At 38.4% G+C, this 22,006-nt stretch overlaps 1 protein-coding gene across 7 annotated transcripts in view; it reads right to left on the bottom strand.

The window, feature by feature from the left end:
- LRP2 (LDL receptor related protein 2) overlaps positions 1-22,006 on the bottom strand; it is a 172,318-nt gene that overhangs the window by 74,412 nt on the left and 75,900 nt on the right. For 4 of the 7 annotated variants that reach the window (XM_067471724.1, XM_067471726.1, XM_067471728.1 and 1 more), the window contains exons 16-29: positions 20,795-20,998; positions 20,239-20,431; positions 16,996-17,121; positions 16,110-16,240; positions 15,242-15,379; positions 13,286-13,567; positions 10,627-10,866; positions 8,950-9,069; positions 7,738-7,854; positions 5,903-6,280; positions 4,614-4,628; positions 2,534-2,782; positions 1,488-1,699; positions 974-1,158 (exon numbers count right to left, since the gene is read on the bottom strand). In XM_067471724.1, the coding sequence (XP_067327825.1) occupies positions 974-1,158; positions 1,488-1,699; positions 2,534-2,782; positions 4,614-4,628; positions 5,903-6,280; positions 7,738-7,854; positions 8,950-9,069; positions 10,627-10,866; positions 13,286-13,567; positions 15,242-15,379; positions 16,110-16,240; positions 16,996-17,121; positions 20,239-20,431; positions 20,795-20,998 (2,590 nt within the window). The remainder of the gene's footprint in view (positions 1-973; positions 1,159-1,487; positions 1,700-2,533; positions 2,783-4,613; positions 4,629-5,902; positions 6,281-7,737; positions 7,855-8,949; positions 9,070-10,626; positions 10,867-13,285; positions 13,568-15,241; positions 15,380-16,109; positions 16,241-16,995; positions 17,122-20,238; positions 20,432-20,794; positions 20,999-22,006) is intronic. The other 3 variants (XM_067471727.1, XM_067471743.1, XM_067471739.1) reach the window with 1 other exon arrangement.

The following is a 22,006-nucleotide window of genomic DNA, read 5'->3' as shown; positions in this document are numbered from 1 at the left end:
TATAGGCCTGTTCCTGGGGTTATTTAGAGTGCTGATTCAGAAAACTGCATTGTATGGACCGCTTCAGTTCTAGTTTCTTAGATATGGTTATTCTGATTTTCTATGGGTGAGCAGATGACAGCTGGTATATGGAATATGTTTTATATCTCAAAAACTAAAGCTAATGGGGGAAACTGGTGCCATTTTTGAAATAAGCAGGTCAAATATACCCAGAAACAGGGCCAACATTTGAGGCACCAAAGTTTATGTTGGCCAGTGCTATTCTTCTGAATTTGTAATCCTGAAGTTAAAGATTTTTTCAGTGCCAAATACACATGATTTTTATTTTAATTATAAATAAAAACTTAACATAGATTTTTACTTGAAACTTGATTATATGGGGTCATACCATCAGAATTATGTAAGGTCAACAAGATAAGATGATTGGATTTTGAGAAAAGAATTCATCAAATGAACATTCTAGATTCATTTTTTACTCCATGGCAAACTCCTGCCTTTTATGGGTGTCAAGAAAGGGTTGTCAGCAGGTCAGCATACCTCTGTAAACCGCCAACTATATACAGCCACTCCACTACAAATGTAGCACACCATGACTCAATAAATGTATATTTGTCTTTATAGAGGTCCAAAGTATCCATAGAATGTTTTAAATTTATTTACCAGTAGCAAGTATGTTTGGCCCTGTCACAGGTTGTAAATATAGGTGGCTTTCTAGAGCAGCTCAAACCTAAACCTTAGAAGTCAAGATGACTGACTAAAACCATCATATTTTCGACATATCATGAGAAGACACTCCTTGGTAAGACAGGATGAAGAAACGAAGGTGTCTGCAAAGCCTGAGCAGAATGGTTCATGGCAGGAACATCTGAAGATCTCTCATTCATAAGGTCACCATAAGTCAAAGTCAACTGCTCTTGACAACATATAAGGTGCATAATGGAATTTAAAAGTAAATTAAAAATGAAAAGCTTACTCCGTCCTGGGGTCTAACACTAGCCCCCGTGGATTTGTAACATTTTCACTGATCAACACAGTTCTGTGGGTTCCATCGAGTCTGGAGACCTCAATTGTCTCAAGAACATAGTCTGTCCAGTAAAGCTTGCGTCCTATCCAGTCCACTGCTATGCTTTCCGTTACGGTAACACCACTGTCAAACACCTGCCCAAAACAATGAAAGAAGAAGTTGGTGCTCTTTTAATCCTTAACAGATGAAACTTAATTAACACTCCACAGAAGAAGATGAACTTTTATTATTTGCCGAACATAGTTAAAGTGTGTAATCCATGAATCTCTTCACACCTTATGTGCATGAAGTGAGTCCTATTTGTTTACTAGGGATTAGGGTTGAGTAGCAGTCCTTGTCTCCAGCATCATGCTGGTTCTGTCGCCTCAATGTCCTTGTGTTTGAAATGGAGTGCCTTTATATAAAGAAGTGAATGGTTGTAATATTTCATGCAGGCCATGTTTGTATTCAATAAGAGACTTACTACTTTTCTGTCTGTCCCATTCTGGTACGCACTCCAGATCTTATCCTGGGTGATATCAGACCAAAAGATTCTCTCAGTTACTGAATCAAAATCAATAGCAACAATGTTCCTTCCATCTCGAACCAAAGAATAAATCCGTTGTGCCTGAGAAGTTATGTTGTCAGCAACAATTTGGTTACGACTTGCTACCAACAAGAGGAGATACCCAGGCTCTGCCAAAAAAGAGGAAAGTATAAATAAAACAACAGAAATAAGGGTTTAACTAGCAATGGTTAGAGAAAACACAATTCATAAAAGTGCTAGAAGTAGTTACTATCAGATCACAACAGCAAGATTCATAATCCAGTAGCATTTGGAAGTATCTACTTTGTTGACAAGACCTCTTAGTTTGATGACTAGCACCAATGGCTAAAGCTGGGAAAGATGAAAATTGGACAGCTAATACTGACCAGTATAGGCCATGAAGAGGGAACTGGGAAGGACATCCAAATGTTGGACTTGACCTGTATCATCACTAACTATCCTGCTTGCAAATGGTATGAACTGAAGGTTGTCCATATCCCTGGTTTTGACCAGGCTCAATTTAAGGCAATTTCCTATAGTCTGACAAAATCAAAGATAATGTATTTCTCACAAATATCCCTGTAAAAGGTATCGTGAAGAAAATACAGTTTATTGTAGTGATATTTCTTAAACATACCACTTTGGCAGTATTTATTCTTACAGACAGGAAAAGTTACTTTTTTTAACTACAATGATCAAATTTGTTAATCCTAAGAAATTATGGGAGAGCTAGTCCAAAAAGTAACCTTTCCAGTCTCTGGTCATTCTTGTTTAGCTGCCAATGCAGCTGATCAAACCTGCAATAATAACAGCAGTTAGGAACGTTTCCTGAATAATGTGCGTAATACTAAGCACTGCACCGTGACAATGGGCAAGCATTTAACATCTTGCCAAGTGGCAGGAAATAGATGGCTACAAAGCAAAGAGTCAGGTCACAACTATACATCTTCATGACTGTTTGTGTCTCACTTGGTATTTCTCACCAGCTACTTTGCAAGTCTTCCCATTTGGTTCTAAGACATAGCCTTCATCACAGTAACACCTGAAAGATCCTCTTTCATTATGGCAGTGCTGGCTGCAAAATCCTGGAGGATCACACTCATTAATATCTTCACAGGTTTTAGAGTCATTGGCCAGCTGGTATCCAAAGGGACAAGAACACTGGGCTCCAAATGGACCTTGAATGCATTCGTGGGTGCAGCCTGCATTGTTATCAGAACAGGTCTCCTGGTCTGCAAAGAAATGCAAGAGGGTCACAAACTAGCATGTCTAAAAAAATTTCAACTTTCCCCAAGTAAATAAATGACATCATAACAAACAGTAAACAAAAGATCCCATTTGTAAATGAGATACTACTATGAACGTGAGTGCCTCTGATTTTAATGGGCTTACATTAAACATAATGAAGTCTGAATTTAACTCAGCTTAATGAGTACTACAGCCTAACAGGGAAAGCCATTACAAACAGTAACTCCTGTGTCAGTGGCTAGGCAACTCTACCCCAAGCTTTAGTCTGAAGGAGTTATCTAAGGTTCAGTCTCCTAAAGAATAGCTCCTTTCGAGTTTGGATTAAAATCCAGAATGGATCCATCATTCAACTGGCAAACAAGTCACTGAATACAAATATGAACACTGTAATTGATCTGTAAGTAGTATGGTTTAGGGTAAATTGCAGTCAATTTGGTAGAAGTTAAAAGTAGTGCTAGTATCAAAGACAGTTCTTCTTGTGTTGTTCATTACTAGGTTGTCACCTGCATGGGAAAATATTTCAAAACAAGATAATAATTATTACTACTAGCTAAGAGATATCTAAACATAAGAGCTGTGTCTCAGGATCATTAAGTGGCATAGCAAGAAGATAGATAATAGCAAGCCATGAAGGGTTTTCTGTGTGGGACACAATAAAAACCCCAGCTTCATTTTCCATATGTGAACCGCAATCCCTTTGCAAGAAGCAGATGGCAGCAAAGAGCCAAGGCAATGACCAATCTTTACGGGATTATTCTGATGAATATTCTGATGCGATGGAAAGACGTAATGCTTTCTACTTTGTACATGATCATTTCAAACATTTTTAACCATCATGTACCCTAGTTCTTTCCCACAAATTTGACACCTATAAAAAAAAGCCTGATTTTATATTGTTATAAATACAGGCTGTAAACTGCTCAAGAGAAACTTCTTTTGACTGCTTCTCCCACTTGAATACATATAATTAGATAACTTAATAACATACACAGGAATTGTGATATTTTGAGCTTATTTACACAATCAGGGATACTTAATAGTTTATGGCGATGGAGTGTTGGTTTCCTTGATGGTTTACTGGATTTATTCCCCATCTTTCCCAAAACTGAGAATTGAAATGGTTCAGCGATATCAAATAAAATTGTTTAAAAAACACTAATTGATTAACATCACAATTGAAAATACCTCAATAAAAATATACAGCAAATACAGAGCCCACTTCATAAAAAGCCCATCCTAATACAAATAGTCAGTTGCCAAAAAATTGTTTGATCCTAAAATCTACAGAGACTGATATGGGAGAATGTGGTCCTTTAGATGGCCTGATCCCAAGCCATGTGACTTTCATAGGTAACGAAGAACATTTCCAGTTTTGTCTAGAAACAGGTAAATAACCAAGGCCGGTGACAACAAGAAAATCTGTCCAAGAATGGATGTCTCTCAATAGCCTTGTTGAATTTTAGGAAATACATATTTAGATTTTGACAGGGATCTCTGCGTAATTGTACACATATATTATTCCTTTTATTCTTTTTGCACAAATGTTTTAAATCAGTTAGAGGGGAATGTGATCAGGAGGATTATAGTTGCATTCTTGTCTTGTTGGACTTCCCATAACTATCTGGTTGTCCTCTATGGAAACAGAAGGCTGGACTAGATCAAATCTTTGGTATGCTGTTGGTTTAAAAAAACCCAAAAGTTAATCTTTGAAACTATCTTAGAAGTTCCCTCATTCTGTAAACAAGCCCACAGTCAACCAATGTGATTTGAAAATCAGTCATAAAAATGTGAATTTAATATGTTTTAGGATCATACCTGGCTGAGGCTCATCTGAGAATGTGCATTGATTGATTAGAAAAGAAAGGAAAGAAAAGAAAAGAAAGAGAAAATAGGATTAAGAGCAAATCAACACTGATTGTAATCAACATAGATATTTCTGACCCCTTGCAGGATCTGAGATTAAAATCAGGTAAAAGTTAGAAATATTAAAGGAAATATTAAAGACTGAATGAAATTTGATTTTGAATTAAGAAGCCATTACTGATTACATTCAAATCTGAAGCAGTAAACATAATATTTATTTGAAAATTAATTCTGCTACTTGAAAAGTATAAAATGTCAAAATCAAAGGAAGCACTGCCCTAGATAAACAACACACTCAAAGTCACACAAAGTTGCAACAGTCCTTCAGTACATTGGTGGGGCCATAAATATATAATTGTTAGCTCCATAATTTTTGTTGTGTATCTTCAAGTCAACAAATTGGGGAAGGGGTGTGTTGTACTCTTAAAATGTATAGTGAATTTGTAGAAGTCACTGTTGTGACTTCATGTCATTTCCAACACATGACAACCTTAAGGCAAACTAATCAGTGGATTTTCTCAGTAAGATTTGTTCAAAGGGTGTTAGTCATCCTCTGAAGCTGAGAAAATGTGACTTGCCCAAGGGCGGCTGGGCAGTTCCATGGCCAAGCAAAGATTTGCCTCTGGTCTACAGAGTCATAGTCCAACACTCAAGCATCACTGAATCTGAGTCCAAATACTAGATTTCATATGCAACAGGTGCAAGACAGATTGTGTTCTACTGATAGATCTCAGGATAATTCACAATAGATTGGTAGGATTTCTAACTTCCTATTGCTTAACATTAACAACAAAAATCCCATCCAACCACAACTATACTGCTTAAATGAAGAAAACATGGCAGAGGTGTAGGTGAATCCAGGAGATGACTTTTGTGCACTAGGACTGAATTGAGTTCAGTTCTGGTTCAAAATTTAAATTCCTGAATTCAATTATATATTTCCTGCACCAGGATATGGTTGGTAAATTTTCCAATTCTAGTACAAAACAGTTCCCCACAAACCTGATGTCTACTCTTTCCTGCTGTAGAACATGAAAGTGACAGATTCTGTATATTATACTTCACTGAAGCTTGATTATTTATTACAATGGTAGTTCGTTTTCCTTCAAATAACTCAGGATAATATGTACAGTTGTTTCTCATTTTATCTTTGCACTGACTTTGTGAAATCAACTATATTTCCCTTGTCTTTCAAAAATTCAAGCCAGTTTGCATGCATTAAAAAGACAATAGTCACTTACTGCACAGTGGGGATTCATCGGCTCCATTAGGGCAGTCTGAAAGATTGTCACATACTCTGCTCAGATTAACACACATGCTGTGGCCTGGACACTGCCACTGCCAGCTCGGGCACCGGAAAGGCGGAGTAGGGCAGTCCCTCTCATCACTCATATCCCTGCAGTCATTGTCCCCATCGCACACCCAAGAGCGATAGACACAGTTCCCGTTGTCACAACGGAAAAGAGTGGGAGGGCAGGTCCTGGGTGGACATCTATGATGCTCATCAGAGCCATCCACACAGTCAGGGTGTCCATCACATTCCCAGCTAGATGGGATGCAGTTGCCATCAGACTGACACTGGAATTCATTTTGGTGACACATCCCAGGTGGCCTTGTAGCTGGAACAGTCACATTAAGAACATGGGTCAGTATCCATGATGATGTGGAAAAGCAAACTTAACTAGTAGTCTATCTTCTCAGTCAACTGGCCAGAAGTGAACTACCTACAGTACATAGCTATGGATAAGCTAAAGGAAATGTAAAGGCCCTAAATTAAATTTTAGAGAGAGAGAGAGAATTTGAAATGAGCAGGACCTGTCAGCGAACACTAAGTTCCACTGATTTTAATGCTTTTTTCCCCAGTTTTATAAAAATCATTGCATGGAGATGAAAAAGCTATTATCAAAATACCACTGGTGTTGAAATAGGAAGCAAGAGTTTGATCTACTAGGAACTGTCCTCAATATGGACAGAGCATAGGTTCCTTTGTACCTTACATAAACACAATAAAAATATGTGCTACATCTTCCCTGATTTACAGAAGCAGTCTTTGCAAAAGTAAAATGATTTAAAACTGATTTTTCACTACTATATATGTCATATTTCATTTAGCTGGAACAATATTTCTTATATTTAGGTGTAGATCGTGATTTCTAATAAGTGGTTCAAATGCAGAATATACAAGCCATACACTACAATCTTTCCCATTGCCAGGTTAAATGCTTTTTCATTTCACCCAATCAGTAGTAATGGGTAAATTATTGCTCTACTGCTTCAAACTCTTTTGAAATTCATTTAGTTCTTTGTTTGCTTGTTCATGAAAATTAATTTGAGTATCTTGTAATGTAATTGGAAAACAATCATTCTCCCTATATAAAAATATAGGCCCCTTCTACACTGTCATATAATCCAAATTATCAAAGCAGATGATGATGATGATGATGATGATGATGATGATGATGAATTTATATTCCGCCCTTCTCCCTGAGGAGACTCAGAGCAGCATACACAAGCAAACATTTAATGCCTTGTTACAATGAACAACATTATCTGCTTTGAACTGGAATATATGAGTCTATATAATAGACTGCTATATAATTCAGTCCAAAGCAGATAATCTAGATTTTATATCGCAGTGTAGAACGGGCCACTGTCTGAATACATTTCTTCACTACAAGAACTAGCAGTCCACGAAAATACATATATACAACAAGTGTAGTCCTTCGGTGCTTTGTAATCATAATTTCATTTACTCAAATGTAGCTTTTTCTTGCCATTACTTTCAAAAGAATCAACATTCCTCTTCCTATCATGTCTATAAATTTAAGGTACACCTTGTTTAAGTCAACTGAAAAATCCTAACACATTTTAATATCTAGTTCATATTTGTGGTTTCTTAAACTGCACACATAATTAGTTCAGCAAAACAGAATGTGTGATTCCAAGTTAGATTCACAAGAATTTCTAACCCAGAAGAAGATTGCTATATTGTGTGTGTCAAGCCAAGTTAGTGCAGACATTTTATCCTGAATGCAGCTAATCTTTCCAAACTTTGTTCCCGAAGTAGTATACTTACGGCAATTAACCTCATCTGAGTGATCATTGCAGTCAAAGACACCATCACACTGGTAGTAATTACTGATACACTGGTCTCCACTTGAACATTTAAATTCAGTGGAACTACAGTTGTAGACTACAATAGAAAGAAGAAAAATGATTATCTCAGATGTTATTTTTAAGGATAAAATTCCAAGCAGCTACTTAGTAATGTTAGTGACTGTACAGAACACAGGAGGCAGGCATTATAAACAAGCATGTTATTGTATTGTTGAATGCTTTCACGGCTGGACTCACTGGGTTGTTGTAGGTTTTTTGGGCTGTATGGCCATGTTCTAAAAGCCATAGATGCAGGCAAAAGGTCAAGAGAGAATGTTTTTAGAACATGGCCATATAGCCCAAAAAAACCTACAAAAAACCAAGCATGTTATTTATAGGAAATAAAGACACATGAACAAACCGTGGTATGTGTTGTCGAAGGCTTTCATGGATGGAATCACTGGATTGCTTTGAGTTTTCCAGGATGTATGACCATGTTCCAGAAGCATTCTCTCCTGAGGTTTTGCCCACATCTATGGCAAGCATGCTCAAAGGTTGTGAGGTCTGCTGGAAACTAGACAAGTGAGGTTTATATACCTGTGGAATGCCCAGGGTGGGAGAAATTGCAACATTCACACTTGCCTCCAACAGACCAGAGTTCTTTCTCCCACTCAGGACATTATTCCACAGATAAATAAACCTCACTTGCCTAGTTTTCAACAGGCCCCACAACCTCTGAGGATGCCTGCCATAGATGTGGGAGAAATGTCAGGAGAGAATGCTTCTGGAACACGGCCATACAGCCCGGCAAACTCACAGCAACTCAAAGATTCTGACCATGAAAGCCTTTGACACTGAATATAGAACAATTTCTTTTTGACATTATTTTTTTAAAAAAACTTATTGATTATACTCTTATCCTTCTAATCCCTTAAATGGATAAACCCAGAGGGTTTTCAAAATCATCCAATAGGTTTATGCTTAAACTTGTTATCTGAAAGATCCATGTTTTCTAGTCCTCATTCAAACACAAGCTGTTACCTCACTAATTGCAGGTGACGCTTCACATCTTTGCAAATAAGATTATTTTTAAATAAGAGCTGATGCATTTTTAAAATAACTAACAAACAGAAGAGCTTGCAAAAATATAACATCTCTTTGTGTCGGTGGGAGTTGTGGGTGGATACTTAACTGCAATCATGTTCATCTGATCCATCAATACAATCCTTGTCACCGTCACAGACATAAAATGGATCAATGCACCTGTGATCAGGACACTGGAACTGACCAGGTTCACACGTCTCTGTGAAAGCTATGAAAAGAACAGTTTAAAAAAAGACGATGTCAGCTTTACTGCTTAATCCCTGATCCTCACTTTGCATAAACATGGGGTTTGGTTCCAGGACCCGATAGATACCATTATCCATGAATGCTCCAAGGAGTGGTAAAATGGTGTCCCTAATATTTAAAAAAATCAAGGTTTACTTTTAGGATGTTTGAAAAATATTTTAAGCCATGAATGGTTGAATCCATAGTTGTGGAATTTATTGACATGGAGGGTCTCCTATATTGCAAAATGTTTCTCATCCCAGGGCCCTTCCACACAGCCATAAAACACAGAATATCAAGGCAGAAAATCCCACAATCTGCTTTGAACTGGGTTATCTGAGTCCATTCTGCCATATATCCCAGTTCAAAGCAGATAATGTGGGATTTTATTCAGTTGCATAGAAGGGGTACTGGTGTTCTCCAAGTGCTTTTGACTGCAACGCTCATCATCCCCAAGAACAGGTCATACTGGTTGAGCCTGAAAGGCGTTCTAGTCTAAAACATCTAGAGAGCATAAAATTGGGGAACTCTGCACAGAACAATCCTAAGGATACTTACTCAGGAGGATGGGGGAAGTCTACTTGCAATCAAAGGGACGGCTTAATCATGACTGAAGTCTTTCTGATTTCAACAGAAGCTGAGTACAACTAACTTAATCTGGATCAACACATTTGTTTGTTTTGGGGCATTTACTTGAAGGAGTTATAAGCTCACTGGAACCTAATCTTTAGGAAGTGCGCTTATGACTGAGCCATAGTTGCGTAGAAAAGCAAAGAAACAAAGCAGCCACTTGGAAAACCTTCACCAGGATAAAAGGTTAGATGTAAAAGAGACAGGCAGGCAAGTGCAAAGGTCAGTCACTTTGGTGTTCAAGTGCCAGGAAGCAAGCCGTTTTCCCCTCAAATGCCCCCATGCCTGACTGGAGTGGAAACTACACCCTGCCAGCAGTGAGTTCAAACCAAGAATTTAAGCTAATTGGCTGACTCTCCCTCTTCCTGCACTCAGGTCCACATAGAGAACATGTGTCAAACACAAGGGCCGTGGGCCACATGTGGCCCACCACGCTGTTTTACGTGGCCCATGAGGCTTTCAATGCCAACATAGTTACTTTTATACAGTCATACAATTATAAACAGCCCTTTGAAGGCAACCATAAAGTTGATGTGGTCCTCAGTGGAAATGAGTTTGACATCCTTTGCATAGAGCCATAAAAGCCACTAGGAGGACAAAGTCATCCACAATATACCACTTGGCTACAGGTCTTTGTCCATCCTGACCCACAAAAGAGGCTGCATGGTGACCCTTCTTTCTGGTGAAGGTGGAAACAAGGTGGGACTCAATTTATCATGTGAGCCAAAAGGGAGAGAGGCTACTTTCTGCAGTGGGGAGTGTTTCTCGTATCTGATACAGCCATGCTGACTGTTGTACTACACCTGAACAATCTAAATGGCCCTTTGGCTGTTTACAAAAATGATGTCTCCCTTTGGTAACAAGACATCAAGAGGTTGAAATCAATGCACCATCCTATTCCCAGACTTACTGCAGTTTTTTTCATCTGACCCATCGCCACAGTCATTGTCTGTATCACACATCCAGATTCTAGGAATGCACTTGCTGTTATCACAGGTGAACAAAGTTGCAGGGCATGATGTGGGGCCCTGCGTGGGGCAATGAAGTTCATCACTGTTATCCAGACAGTCATTATGTTTATCACACCGCCACCGACTGGGAATGCACTGGCCATTTCGACAGGTAAAAGCTGATGTGGCACAAGAAGTGTCTAAACAAGAAATAAAATAGGAAAAGGTTTGCATCAGATATACAATCCATTTTCCCTACAAACATCATATATACAAGTGGTTCTCAACCTGTGGGTCCCCAGATGTTTTGGCCTTCAATTTCCCAGAAGTCCTAACAGTTGGTAAACTGGCTGGGATTTCTGGGAGTTGTAGGCCAAAACACCTGGGGACCCACAGGTTGAGAACCACTGATATATACGATCAGTTTTCCCTTCAGTTTTCCTTACAAACATGTTAAGTCTACTCAAGGCTTGTCTACTCTAATCAAAACACGTATAATCACCACCAAGGGACATGAGAATGAAAAGACTTAGAAACTTTCTCCCCATATAAATATATTTTCCATTTATTCATTCACTGTATTTGGTGGTTTCTTTTGAAAAATTTCAAAAGTTTTGTATTTTTAAAAAATACATTTTTAGCAATACTGTATCCTCCTTTTCTGACCAAATTCCATGATATTTTTGCTATCATGGAAATATTTCAGAGATTTATGCTCTTTAAAAAGAGCTATTTAAGAAAGATAATTTGTAATTCTAAGTTTTTTAAAAGTAGTTTATGGAATAAATAAAATATTTGAAATAAACAGAACAAACTAAAACTAAAAACGCATTAGCTGAAAAAATATTTGAATGGTGAAAAGTCTCCATAAAATAAAAATATAAACAGTGCTGAATTCCAAACTTAAAGGAAAATCACAAAGTTCATTAGCTCCAAACCTACCCACCACCTCATTCTTTTTATTCATTATAACTTTTACTTAGGAACACCAAAAAAAGCAAACACTCCTTGCTAGTTTTTAAAAATATAACTGAAATGCAAAAATGTAACATACTGTGCAAACATATTCAACCCTGGCTATTGCTCAAAACAAATGTAAAAGATTGCCTATTTCTCATTGTGTGTACAACTATATCTACCAAATAATTAGTTAGAATTAATCATATTGTAAAATATATTACATGTTCTGTGAGGAAGAATAATGACTGTAAAAGTATGACTAGTTCTGAATGGCAAAAAGACTCAAGAAACCTGCTTTAATTTATACTTGGGGATAAACCTTGAATGAGTCCTATGGACAAACATACATCAAAGAATTCCATTGACATACATTGTCAACACAATGCAATCAAAGCTAATCCTGGGAACTGGATCTGTCACAGGTATTCATATTTGTGCTTTCTTTAGAATCATGCCAGAAACCTTTCAATGGATGCAAAACATTACATATGAACTGACCCTTATAAGACCACCTCAGGTGGGTGCTACACATTTTAACTGACTCAAGAATTCCAGTGTCTATACCGAGTATTTGCTGGGGTTTACTTCCAGGTCATCCCAGATACCAAAATCCAGAATGCTCTAGTTTCATATACAATTTGATGCCAATACTCCAGAGGACAGGAGCAGGATTCAAAACAATCTTGACAGATTAGAGAGATGGGTCAGAACTAACAAAATGAAGTTCAACAGTGACAAATGCAAGATACTCCACTTTGGCAGAAAAAACGAAATGCAAAGATACAAAATGGGGGACGCCTGGCTCAAGAGCAGTACGTGTGAAAAAGATCTTGGAGTCCTCGTGGACAACAAGTTAAACATGAGCCAACAATGTGATGTGGCGGCAAAAAGGCCAATGGGATTTTGGCCTGCATCAATAGGAGCGTAGTGTCTAGATCTAGGGAAGTAATGCTACCCCTCTATTCCGCTTTGGTTAGACCACACCTGGAATATTGTGTCCAATTCTGGGCACCACAATTCAAGAGAGACATTGACAAGCTGGAATGTGTCCAGAGGAGGGCGACTGAAATGATCAAGGGTCTGGAGAACAAGCCTTATGAGGAGCGGCTTAAGGAGTTGGGCATGTTTAGCCTGAAGAAGAGAAGGCTGAGATGAGATATGATAGCCATGTATAAATATGTGAGAGGAAGCCACAGGGAGGAGGGAGCAAGCTTGTTTTCTGCTTCCTTGGAGACTAGGACGCGGAACAATGGCTTCAAACTACAAGAGAGGAGATTCCATCTGAACATGAGGAAGAACTTCCTGACTGTGAGAGCCGTTCAGCAGTGGAACTCTCTGCCCCGGAGTGTGGTGGAGGTTCCTTCTTTGGAAGCTTTTAAACAGAGGCTGGATGGCCATCTGTCAGGGGTGATTTGAATGCAATATTCCTGCTTCTTGGCAGGGGGTTGGACTGGATGGCCCATGAGGTCTCTTCCAACTCTTTGATTCTATGATTCTATGATTATATAATATGGCAAAATCAATTGCTATTGGTTTTTTAAGTACTTTCAAGCTAAGGATAGTTGAACCTGTGGATACAAAGACTGTGGATATGGGGGGAAAGAACAAGTGTCTAATCCATTAAAAATACATCATTTGGGGGATATACACAGTACTTACTTAGAGACCCACAGTTTTGTTCATCACTGTTATCATGGCAATCATCCACTCCATCGCACTGATAAAACCTGGGTACACACCTCCCATTGCCACAGGAAAAGGAATATGACCCGCATTGCAAAGTGGGAGGCTCATTGGATGGATCTTCAACACAGGTCAGCTGATTAGAACTTAGCTTCATCCCATAGGGACAGCCACAAACCCTCTGGAAATTAGGGACCGGGAAGCAGAAATGGCTGCAGTCTCCATTGGGATTGGTTGGTCTGTTGCAGTAGTTATTGCCTTAAAAAACCATGAAAGATTAGTATATGTTTAAATTTGTAACACTTAACAATTCCATTACTGTATATTACCATTGCTACAAAAGAAGGAAAGACATTAGGAATTGCAAATGATGATTGTATGTAAGGGTCTGGCCCAGCCAAACTTATGCACTACTAACTCCCAATTACTTCCACTGAACAATGAAGAATATGCTTAAGGACACAAACCTTTATATTTATTGATTTTACATGCTTACATGTCTCACTTAAGTGTAAATCTCACTGAATTCAGAAGTACATGATTGTAGGGATGGAAATAACATTTATAAGCATTCAAATAAAAAATGAATTTTCCAGCAGTCAGGAAAAAATCAAAATGTGTTGCAAAGGAATTATTTCATAGAGAAAAAATGGTTGCATTATCTGGAAACTGCTTTTGTACAGAAAACTTGGCCTTCTGCACACAAATAACCCTACATTTTTCTCCACAAAATAATTTTTACACAATACTGCAGAAAACCTGAATATCCCCAAGACAGGTATTTTTTTCCCCACAGCAGGAATATAAATGCTCTTCTCCATTATAATCATGAGTTTACATATCTAATGCATGGAGACTGTGCTGATATTAATTGTGAAGAGCTAAAATTTAGTTGTACAATTTTCTGAAATGATATAGTATAGTATTACCCAAAAAATTAAAATAACATCTTCTGAAAAGCCATTCAATGTTTGAATATGAAAACTTAAAATGAACTTCATAGCACAGAGACCAATCATACAGCAGTATCTTCCTTTGGAATCTCCTCACATCTGAATTGCCATAATTTGGATACTTTTGGGCAAAGTGAAAGACTGCCTCATAACATGCAAGTCAATCCTCCTACCAATAGTTTTAAAAACCCACAGAGATACACTACTAAATTGCAGATATCTGTTCAACTGTATCTTTCTAAAATTGTTCCCTACTCTCTGCAGAAGAAGAAAAACGAAAGGTGAAACCCTGTGTCATATAAGTAGGAAGTCCATTAATGTGATAGGCTTCCCTCTGCCTCTCCTCTAAAAAGAGTTAGCTATTTATAACTCACAGCATTACATTTTGCTTTATTACACATACAGTAGAGTCTCACTTATCGAACATAAATGAGCCGGCAGAAACTTGGATAAGCAACAATGTTGGATAATAAGGAGGGATTAATGATAAGCCTATTAAACGTCAAATTATGTAATGGTTTTACAAATTAAACACCAAAACATCATGTTTTACAACAAATTGACAAAAAAAGCAGTTCAATACATGGTAACATTATGTAGTAATTACTGTATTTATGAATTTTGCACCAAAACATCGCAATGTATTGAAACAGCTGTGGATCCGGGCAGGAGGCAGACTGCGTTGGATAATACCGAACGTTGGATGAGCAAAGGTTGGATAAGCGAGACTCTTCTGTATGTAATGATATGCTTATAATTACTAATTAATATTATACAAACAGCCAAACCCTTTTCCCATAAGACTGAAATGCTTGGCAAAGACATATAATTTTTAAATTTACTAACATTTCATCCCAAGAACTTCAGTCATACTTTGGTATTCCCTGAAAATGATTAAAACTCAGTTGGCCATTTAACCTTGCTGCGAAACATGATGTTTTCATGTGAAGAATTGTATATGTTAAGATGACCAGCTCACCTGTTTGAAAATGAGCATTATATGCTTTCACGTGCATGATATTATTGATTCCTCTCCTAATAATAGTCATCTCTCCTCCATCGGTTTTTCGAACTCGAACAATTCCACCAAGCCTCCAGTCAGTAAAATATGCATAACCTGCAATTTCAGATAATATTATTGTACAGTCATATCCCTAAGCTAATTGAGGGAAATGAAATGTTTTTGGTGTAAAGATGCCTTGCATGTTCTTCTGCTCGTGAACCAGATACATAAACAATTTTGACCAATTCCCCCCACCACCATATCAGATCCCATACTAGAGGTCCTCTGCAACAGAAGCAGGAAGAATATTGGAGGATGGGTTGCAGTGGGAAGAAGCAGGTATCCCATCCATGCAAAGAAATTCCATTTATATTCATATTTTTGAATAGCCAGGCCTCAGATAGAAGATAGTCAAAACCATTGTAGTGTCAGGAGAATCAGATGTAAATATGCAACCTGAATTTTCAACCTGGGATCATAAAACTTTACTCAGAGACCACTGGTAGGATTCCCCTAGTAGTATCCCTTCAGTCAAATTCTGTTTATAGTATAGTCTTACTAATGGTGAGAACGATATGGTGGTGGCATATTGGTTTCAACACAGGCACATGAGAGTGGAGGAGAAATGTGTGAAAATTGGGTAACAAGTCCCTTGCTCCACCAGACATTTCAACTGACTTGGAGTCCTCCTGCAGACACAGACTTTGGTATTTCTGCATGCGCCTCAAAAAAAAAACCCTTAAGAAACAACACACTTGCAATTTAAGTACTGTGACCAAAATATTCCTATATGCTGTCATGTAATGTCATACCATGAGTAACCGAGGACTGCAAGGACACTCACCTCCAAATATTGTGAGTCCAAATGGATGTGTCATCTGGGAAATGCGTTCAAGAGTCCTCCTGTCTAACCCATCAAAGGTACTGTGCTCAATTTTATCAAAAAAGGCATCCACCCAGTAAAGCCTTAAAGAACTGGGGAAAATGACAACACTTTAATTGTTTAAACATTCACAGGCTTCAACATCAAATTGGCTGAAAATCATGCCCATTCATTCTTTATTTATTCTAGCAGACATACTGAAAGCACAGAACATAAACAGGTCAACACAAAATGTTCTTCATTATCACTGAGTGCAGAAGTCATTTTATGAAGCATGACATGTTCCACAATTGTTGACCCAATGACAGTTATTTAAGCATCTTATTTTTCTTTTAAGGGTACTTCTTCCTGGGAAATAGACTGATACTGTGATTAACATCATGGTCCCATCTGGCCAATAGTTTTTGTCTACCTGGTGATATGACAAATCCAGTGGAGAATGAGAGCAATGTTTTCTAGTTTACAATTGCATTCATTTTGAAAGAAATAATATCTTTGATCCCTTCCACAGGCACATATACACACACATGTGGGAAATATGACTGAAAGAAAGTGCTCTCTGTACTTTGAGCTCAGTACATATTGTACATATGAATCATTTCTCCCTAACTGTATTTCAGAAATTCTCATTTCTATAATCTTAGCTTTTCTTCCAGAATTTTTTTTTGGGGGGGGGGGGGGATACAAAGCAGTAACAGATGTATGAGAAAAAGATTTGTCTATCTGCATTGTAGCAGTAGTGATTGATTTATTGCCACATTTGCTGTAGTATGAAATACATTTTTAGTGTCAATTCACTGTGAAATATCTATCTGTTCAAAATGCTTATTTTGATTTTTATTCTAACCTCCAATCAATAGCTAAGCCATTAGGCCACCCAAGTGTCGTGTTCACAATCGGCATGGCATGGGATCCATCACTCCAAGCTCTCATGATCTTAGCAGGGCGGTACCAGTCTGTCCAAAATATGTATCTGAAAATGGAAATAAAATCATTTGAAAGCTCAAACAAGAATGCTATTAAGTCCCACTAAATTAAATGATCAACTTGCAAGCCACTTTTTTTTCTTTAATGGTCTTTATATTTTAGCCACATAAGTGCAATTTGAACTCACCACCATCTCCAAGATCCAGCCTAGCAGGCTCTGAAAAATTCCTGTTGTCTTGTAATCATATTGTTTAAGCAAATTGAACCAAACCACTGCTGGAACAATCTTACTGTGCAGGCACTCCATAGTCTTCCTCAGAGACCCACTCCCTACCCATGTCCGGCCTTTCTTTTAGTTCCCTATTTTGCTACAATTGCACAATTGCATAGTTTGGGTGTTCTCATGAGATCTTTCTCCACTCCGTAATACCCTAACTCCAACAGAAAGACATTACTATACAGAAAAAAAGTGATAGAACAACATCTATATTGGATTCGTTTACAGGTTTTTCCCATCAGTAAAGAGAGACAAGCCAACCACAATTCAAATTCAATGTGACAGCCATGAATTGTGCAGTAAGTCACATCAATAGGCACTTTTTTCCTTGTTGTAATTGTGTCCTGTGTGGGGGTGATTAAAGGTAAAGGTTTTCCCTGACATTAAGTCTAGATTCAGGGGTGGTGCTCATCTCCATTTCTAAGCTGAAGAGCCAGCATTGTCCGTAGACACCTCCAAGGTCATGTGGCCAGCATGACTGCATAGAACACCGTTATAGTCCCACTGGAGCGGTACCTATTGATCTACTCACATTTGCATATTTTCAAACTGCTAGGTTGGCAGAAGCTGGGGCTAATAGTGGGAGCTCACTCTGCTCCCCGGATCTGAACTGCTGACCTTTTGGTCAACAAGTCCAGCAGCTCAGCAGTTTAACCTGCTGCACCACCAAGGGCTCCATTTCATTAATGCATCAACTCTAATCTTCCCCTTTAGAGTTAAATAAAATGATCAGTTATCACAAAATAGAGTAAGTGTGTTTCTTTTTCATTGCCATTCAAGAAGTAAATGTCAATGGGCAAATAAATGCCATTGACAGTTGTACTGTTATAAGTAACCCTTGCTCATTTGTTATGGAGAAGTGATACAAGAAAAATATTAACTGTTCATTGTTCTTGCTCCATTCACATTAATGAGAAAAGCATGAGAAGAGAAGACAGGATAGAGATGGAAGATAGTAAAAACCACTGTTAGAAAATATTTGCAGTGTAATCTTATACTACCACCCCAGAGTGCTACACTGAAGTCAGTAAAATGTACTTCCCAGTAAGTGAGTAAAATGCTGCAGCTAAAAGAGAATTTTAAATAGCTTGCAATCCAAAGTGAGCGAAAGTATTATCTGGCCACAGAGCTAAAAGGTGAGAGAAGGTGCTCCAATCTGGAAAGGTGGCATGTGGCAATAAAACCTGCACAGACTTGGCATATTTTACCTCTAGAGACCAGAAACATTGAGTCAGGATTTGCTCCTCAGAAATGAATCTTGAAGACTGAGTAAATACAAGACATGCACTTACACTCCTCAGGAGGAGCTATTTATACAGATAAGACTACACAGATAACAGTAACTCTTAGGCTGCAATAAAATGTTTTCCAGTCCAAAAAGAGAGAGCTCAGAACAAACACTTCTTGGTTTCTACAGATAATCCTGCTGAATACCCCTTTTGTGTTGATTCTGTACCACCTTGTGTTTTGCTCTGGATGTTGCAATTGGTGCCAGGAGAACAAGGGAGTAGGAAGCATGAACTGAGGAAGGTATTTCAGATGAGAAAAGAGGCTCTTGAACTGAAGGCGTTAAGAGGTATGTTTAAAAGAGGAACTACAATGGCTTTTAAACACATAGGGGTAAAAAAGTAGGAAATGCTGCAAGCTTACATGCTCAGAAGGACCATGTGGCACTGGAACAATAATGGAACTGTTCCAGAATGCAGACAGAGGAATCCTATTTGAACATCATCCAAGTTAAAAACAAAACCCATGCACATATATCAGGTAGGAAAATCAGTTTGAATATCATCTCTCTAGCATTCACACTTTGCATAAACAAGCAGGTTTTGAGCAAGACGGTAATCAAATACATTTTTTTTTTATTTTGAATCAAAAGCATTGCAGAAATTTGTATAAAACCAATAAAAATAGAAGGAGTGCAGATGGCTAAATATCTTTTGACCAAAAACAGGCAACAGCAATGGCATTGTCTGTAGCCTCCAACAATTCCTCCTCTGTACATGAGGCAGGACACAGTGAACAAGCATGCAGATGCGGTGTTGTCTGTTCTTCTCTACAGTCACATAAGGTGTGGGATTCTTTTAGGTAGTGCCATTTTGACAGGTTGTCTTTTGATCTGCCCACTACACTTCTGAGTCTGTTCAGGGACATCCAAGTCGCCCATCCTAAGTTTGCCCCTGGAGGAAGACCTTTGTGGGGGGCCATCCAGTTGGGATTTCCTGGTCTAGCTGCCCAGAGGGATACCCTTGCTGTTGCTGGGGGGAACGTCAAGAGGAGTGGTAGTTCTCATAAAGCTTTTCCTTGATTTGAGTCTCCTGGAAGGAGGCTGGTAGCCATGTAGTGGATACCTATCACAGTGTTCAACCTTATTTCTCTCACATTTAGCAGCAACTTCCCGTCACACACCGGGGGTGGGGGGCAATGCCAGCTAGCTTGTAGAGTTTATCAACAGGTGTAGGTTTAAGACATCCTGTGATTATTCTGCATGTTTCATTCAATGCTATGTTCACCTGCTTTTCATGGGAAGACTTATGCCAAACAGGGCAGGCATACTCAGCAGTTGAGTAAGATAAGGCCAGGGCTGATGTTCTTACTAATTTTGGGTCTGCACCACATGTGCTGCCAGTAAGTTTCCGCAGGATGTTATTGCATGCAGCTACTTTGTGCTTAGTGTTCAAGCAGTGTTTCCTATATGCTAGTGTCCGATCTAAGGTGACACCGAGATATTTAGGATGAAAACAATGTTCAAGCTCTTGACCTTCCCAGCTGACTTTCAATTTCCTGTTGGCTTCATGGTTACATCAAATACATGGCTCACTACTTCTATTTTAAGGAGAACAATATCACATAATAGTTGTGAATGTGTAGCTCAGCTCGACTTACCCAATAACTGGATGAACTACTATTGATCGAGGGTTGTTCAAATTCTGGACAATGGCTCGCCTTGATTTATCAGCCAACCTCATGACACTAATGCTTCTATATCGAGGGTCTGTCCAGTAGATATTTTTTGAAATCCAATCAAAACACAGGTCTTCAACTCCTTCCACTCTGTTAGCTGCAAGGATTTCCCTGCCTGGTATTTAGGGGCAAAATAGAAAATACCGTGATTCCTAGAGGATTGAAATAGACTAAATAGATTGCAGAGAGAAAGAAATACAGAATAAGGCTGGCTAAGAGATTTTGAAAGCTTCCGTCCAAAAGAATAGTGCTTTCAAATTTCAGTTAAATTGCTGAGTCTTTTTTTGCTTCCTCCAAACAATAACTATTTTGTAAGCAATTCAGTATGAGACTTGGTTCATCTCCCCATTCAATATACAAGGAGGAAGAAACTGAATCTATCAGACATTAGGAAATATTCTGTAGGGATAATTATGACCATTTCTTCGTTGCATTAAAAAATGATAGGCTGCAGGATCAAAAGCAAAGAGCATATCACCTGTCCCATCTGTTTTCTGTTTATAAATTATGTCCTTGGTGGTATCTGAATAGAAAATGGTATCTTCCTGGGCAAAGAAGTCAATCCCAACAAAGTAAGAAGGGCTCCCGGTTACTGGGATAATCACATCTTCTTGGGTGGAAAGATTGAATGGGATGCCACGCACAGCCAGCTGGGATGAGAAGAGTAGAAACTGTTGCACAGCTATAGGAAAAGGGAATAAATGAGAACTTACTTTAAGCATTAAGCAACAAGCATAAAGAAACGTATTTTGGAAGTACCACTTCATTTATTTTATCATATTTCAATACATTTGTTATATATTATTAAAACATCTTTTTAAAAAGGAAGTACCACTTCAAAAGAAATATAATAAAGAGGGAAAGAAAATTGGTCCCAATCAATTCAAAACCCCAGGAGCTGTGGTGGTAAAATGGGTTAAACCCATGTGCTGGCTGAACTGCTGACCTGAAGGTCGGCGGTTCAAATCTGCGAGACATGGTGAGCTCCCATCTGTCAGCTCCAGCTTCCCATGTGGGGACATGAGAGAAGCCTTACACAGGATGGTAACATATCCCGGCAACCCCTGGGCAACATCTCTGCAGACGGTCAATTCTCTCACACCAGAAGTGACTAGCAGTTTATTGGGTCACTTTTGACATGATAAAAAAACACAAAACCCCATTCCCAAAAGAGTTAATCAATTAAACATGAATAGAGGAGGAAAAACTACAAAAATATATCATAAATAAGAAGGACCAAATCTGAAGGTATCAGTGGGGCAGCAAACCTAAACCAAAGCAGACCTCTGTCTGTTTTATGGTGGAAGAAATGCTGGCCATGTTGTTGTTTATTCGTTTAGTCACTTCCAACTCTTCGTGACCTCATGAACCAGTTATGCTGGACATAACTCTAATTATAAAAGCAAAATAAGGTAAAACTCACTGTTAAATTTCATCCTCTGACAAAAGAATCCAAAGTGGGCTCATGGGAAGTTTTTGAGATATGGATCTTACAATTTCCAGAAGTTTCCACAATCTGGTGCACTTCTAAACAGAGCCTGGAAAAAGTACTTCTTTGGAATACATTTCTAGCATCCTTCAGCCAAAATAGCTGGTGGCAATATTGACAAGGAAACTCTAGGAGGTGTAATTCAAGAAAGTAATTTTCCTAAGTCCCACTTCTGGGAACACAAACACTGGTGATATGTGA

This window comes from Anolis sagrei, chromosome 1, assembly GCF_037176765.1.
Source record: "Anolis sagrei isolate rAnoSag1 chromosome 1, rAnoSag1.mat, whole genome shotgun sequence".
Lineage (NCBI taxonomy): Eukaryota > Metazoa > Chordata > Lepidosauria > Squamata > Dactyloidae > Anolis > Anolis sagrei.
This window is presented reverse-complemented; position numbering and strand designations above follow the sequence as displayed.